Genomic DNA, 4,216 nt, shown 5'->3' with positions numbered 1-4,216 from the left:
AGCCAGAATTCTTAACCACTAAGCCACCTCTCCAGCCTCATGTTTATTTTTTGAGACAAGGTCTATCTATGGAGCCCTGGTTGGCCTGGAACTCTCGATGTAGACAAGACTGACCTTGAATTTGCAGAGCTCTATCTCTGCCTCCTGAGTGCTGGAATTAAATGCAAGCGTCACCATGCTCAGCTTTTTTATTCTTTTACATTTATTGTGTGTGTGTGGGGGGCACTTGTGCCAGAAGGACAGCTTTCTTGGGAGTCAGGTCTCTCCTTCTCCTGTGTGGTTCTCAGGAGTCAGACTCGGGTTGTGAGGCTCAGTGGCAAGTGCCTTTACCTGCTGGGACATCCCACTGGCCACAGAGGCCATTTTAAGCTGTACCACCTTGAGGGAGGAGTGCAGTCCTCACCTATCGGTGAGAGAAACGAGCTTCCCAGCAGAGAGGGAGAAGTCTGGGATGTGGACGCATCTGTGGACTCCCAAGGCTGAGATGATTTTTCTGACTTTACGTCCCTTCTGAACAGGGACAGATGTAATAGTTTGGGGCAGCATCATGTGCAGCTATTCCTTGCATTTAGTGATCTTTCAATTTATTTCATTCTTACAGGCATCTCATTTGCTCTTTCCATTGGCTTCTGCTTGGACCCAGGGCCTGGGGAATCAACAAGATGAACCCCACGGATGTAGCAGACACCACACAGGATGAAAACGCATACAATAATTACTATGCCTACGAAAGCATGCCCAAGCCTTGCACCAAGGAAGGCATCAAGGCATTTGGGCAGCTCTTCCTGCCTCCTCTCTATTCCTTGGTCTTTCTGTTGGGTCTGTTTGGGAATTCTGTTGTGGTTCTGGTGCTGTTCAAATACAAAAGACTCAAGTCCATGACCGACGTGTACCTGTTGAACCTTGCCATCTCAGATCTGCTCTTTGTACTTTCTCTCCCGTTCTGGGCCTACTATGCCGCCGACCAGTGGGTTTTTGGACTAGGTCTGTGCAAGATTGTTTCATGGATGTACTTGGTGGGCTTTTACAGTGGCATCTTCTTCATTATGCTCATGAGCATAGATAGATACCTGGCCATAGTGCATGCAGTGTTTTCCTTGAAAGCGAGGACTCTGACCTATGGGGTCATAACCAGCTTGGTCACGTGGTCAGTGGCTGTGTTCGCCTCCCTTCCAGGCCTCTTGTTCAGCACTTGCTATTCAGAGCACAACCACACATACTGCAAAACCAAGTACTCAGTCAACTCGACGACATGGAAGGTCCTCAGCTCCCTGGAGATCAACGTCCTGGGGCTGGTCATCCCCCTGGGGATCATGCTGTTTTGTTATTCCATGATCATTAGGACCCTGCAGCATTGTAAGAATGAGAAGAAGAACCGGGCGGTTAGGATGATCTTCGCTGTGGTGGTCCTCTTCCTTGGCTTCTGGACGCCGTACAACGTGGTGCTTTTCCTGGAGACCCTGGTGGAGCTTGAAGTTCTTCAGGACTGCACCTTGGAGAGGTACCTAGACTATGCCATCCAGGCCACAGAAACCCTGGCCTTCATTCACTGCTGCCTCAACCCTGTCATTTACTTCTTTCTTGGGGAGAAATTCCGGAAGTACATCGCCAAACTCTTCAGAACATGCTGGGGTCCTCTTGTACACTGTGACTTCCTTCAGGTCTACTTGGCTGACACCCCCAGCTCCTCTTACACACAGTCCACTGTGGACCATGACCTCCGTGACGCTTTGTAACACGTGAACAGGGTAACGTGGTGTTAACAAGCTCCCCACAGCCAGCACATGCTCACCTTGTTTTCATTAAGGGTGAAAACAACAAAAAATATGGAAAGATGGCTTCTCACCCTGCAGCTGGCTCTTTCTCTTTCCATAGAGAAGTGCAGTCCGAAATGTGTTTAGCTGGACTGAGTTCGTTCACACACCAGGTCTGTCTACCGGGAGAGAGGAACCTGGGGAGCCTGTGAGCAGACTCTCAGTGGGTGTCTTGATTGCACTGAAGACACCTCCTCTCTTCCCAGCCTCCCCAGGGACTCTCCAGAGAGTTTCAGAGCCCTGATGGGTGGAGGAAATCACTCCTTCACCATGGAATGAGTCTCTGGTCTTTGTGGAACTCTCTAGAAGACTTTGGCATGCTCTTGTCCTAGTGTTTTTCCAGTGGTATTCCATGAAGCCAGATGTTGAGAGAAATGAGGATCTTAGGTCTTGATTCTTTTGTCACTAGAGAGCTGTTCATTGAAGCCTGGCGACAGTGTGGATGATGAGGCATTTGGACAAGCCTGTCTCCACTTGAAACAGGCATTTAGAACATGCCTGTGGAAATGCACTTGCGGCTTGGCTTGCTAACATATGTTTTAATTATAACAGGTGGTTATTCACATAGAAGAAATTGTAGAAGAAATGAATCAGGGCAGAGAAGGGTGAAACACCCTTGTAATCCTAGCTACTCTGGGGCTGAGACCAAGGGATCTTAGATTCAAGGATTACCTAGATAATACCAAAATCAATACCAAGCAAAACCCCAAAGCTCTGAAAGGCTCTTGTGAGTACCCTAAGTTCATTTAAAAAAAAAATTTTTTTTATGTGAGCTGTTACTGGGCATGGTGGCAAGTGTCTTTAATCCCAACACTTGGGAGGCAGAGGCAGGAGGATCTCTCTGAGTTTGAGACCAGCCTGGTCTATGAATCTAGTTCCAGGATAGCCGGGGCTATACAGAGAAACCCAGTCTCAAAAAACAAAAACAAAACCCCAAAACCATGAGCTATATGAGCTGGGCGGTGGTGGTGCATGTCTTTAATTCCAGCACTTGGGAGGTAGAAGCAGGCAGGCAGATCTGAGTTTGAGGCCAGCCTGGTCTGCAGAGCAAGCTCCAGGACAGCCAGGATTAGAACAATTATTCTTATGATATTTTAATAATTTATCATGTTATATCATTAAGATAACTTGCTATATCTGTTTTTACTCGAGCCATTTAAATTTTTAGAAGTTACTTTCCGTGTATAGGTGTTTGCCTGCATGTGTATCTGTGCCTCACATGTGGGCCTGCAGAGGCCAGAAGAAGGTATTGGATCCCCTAGAACTGGAGTTAAAGATGGTTGTGAGCTGTCCCGTAGACCTGGGACTTGAACCTAGGACCTCTGGAAGAGCAGCCAGTGCTCTTAACCACTGAGCCACCTCTGCAGCCCCTTGTTTTGTTTTTGAGATGGTCTCACTGGTAGCACAGACTGCCTGCCCTAGGACTCGGTGTGCCCTAGGACTTGGCCTTTCCCCGGGCCTCTTGCTTCAGCCTCTCCTGTGCTGGAATTGTAGGTGTGAGCCCCATATCTGGCTCCAAAGCTTTGATTGCTCAGAATTAAGCAAAACTCCAATAAAGTTTGTGAGAGCAAATCCCTCCCAGAGTGAGAACCAATCTGGAGAGATACTGAGTTCGAATCTCCCATTAAGTTTGTACATTGTAATCCTTGCTGCCTTTATAAAGAATGCCTTGCTAGAAGTTTATTTTCTGAAGAGTGGCTTTAAGAGGAAAATTTGATATTGCCTTTATAGAAAACAAAATAAAGTTGCTTATTTAGCTGCACTAAGCCTTCATTCCTGATCATGTATGTGTGTGTGACCTGGTGTGGGTGGGAGTCGGAGTTGCTGACCCACCCGAGGTTTAGCCACATGGTGTAAGTCCAAAGAAAGAGTGGGTGAGCTAGCTGTTAACTTCTCCACATGGGGGCTGGCAAGGTGGCCGGCTGGTGAGCTGAGTTTAATCCTTGGGACCCACATGGTGGGAGGAAGGAGAGAAATGGCTCCCAAGAGTTGTTCTCTGACCTCCTTGTCTGTGCCGTTTGAGTGTGCGCATGTGTGTGCACACTCACACACACACATGAGAGAGACGGGGGGGGGGGGATGGAAACCTAACACCCCAGCTGGGTCTCTGGGAGGCCTTGGATGAGGGGACACAGAGGTGGGAGTGACTCCTAACTTTGTGTGTATCTAGTGTGGAATATTGCTTTCTCCCTCTAGGAAAGGATAGGCAACACTCAGCCTTTGCATCCTCAGATATGATTCATTACACACTGTAGTCATATATTGGATTGTCATACTCATACTGTACTCCATAAATGTGCACATGCATCCTGCACCAATCTGAACTGTAACAGAAGGGTGTAGGCTCTGTCCAGGTTTTTCTTTTTTCCTTTTGGTTTTTCTAGCCAGAGTCTCTCTATGTA

At 47.7% G+C, this 4,216-nt stretch overlaps 1 protein-coding gene across 1 annotated transcript; it reads left to right on the top strand.

The window, feature by feature from the left end:
- Positions 1-644: 644 nt before the first annotated feature.
- Ccr4 (C-C motif chemokine receptor 4) lies at positions 645-1,951 on the top strand. The gene has a single exon (XM_052729856.1). The coding sequence runs from the start codon at positions 663-665 to the stop codon at positions 1,734-1,736; it is 1,074 nt and encodes a 357-aa protein (XP_052585816.1). The 5' UTR covers positions 645-662; the 3' UTR covers positions 1,737-1,951.
- The last annotated feature ends 2,265 nt before the right edge of the window (positions 1,952-4,216 follow it).

The sequence above is a fragment of the Peromyscus californicus genome, unplaced genomic scaffold (genome assembly GCF_007827085.1).
Source record: "Peromyscus californicus insignis strain IS unplaced genomic scaffold, ASM782708v3 Scaffold_11__1_contigs__length_118956290, whole genome shotgun sequence".
NCBI classification, from domain to species: Eukaryota; Metazoa; Chordata; class Mammalia; order Rodentia; family Cricetidae; genus Peromyscus; species Peromyscus californicus.
This window is presented reverse-complemented; position numbering and strand designations above follow the sequence as displayed.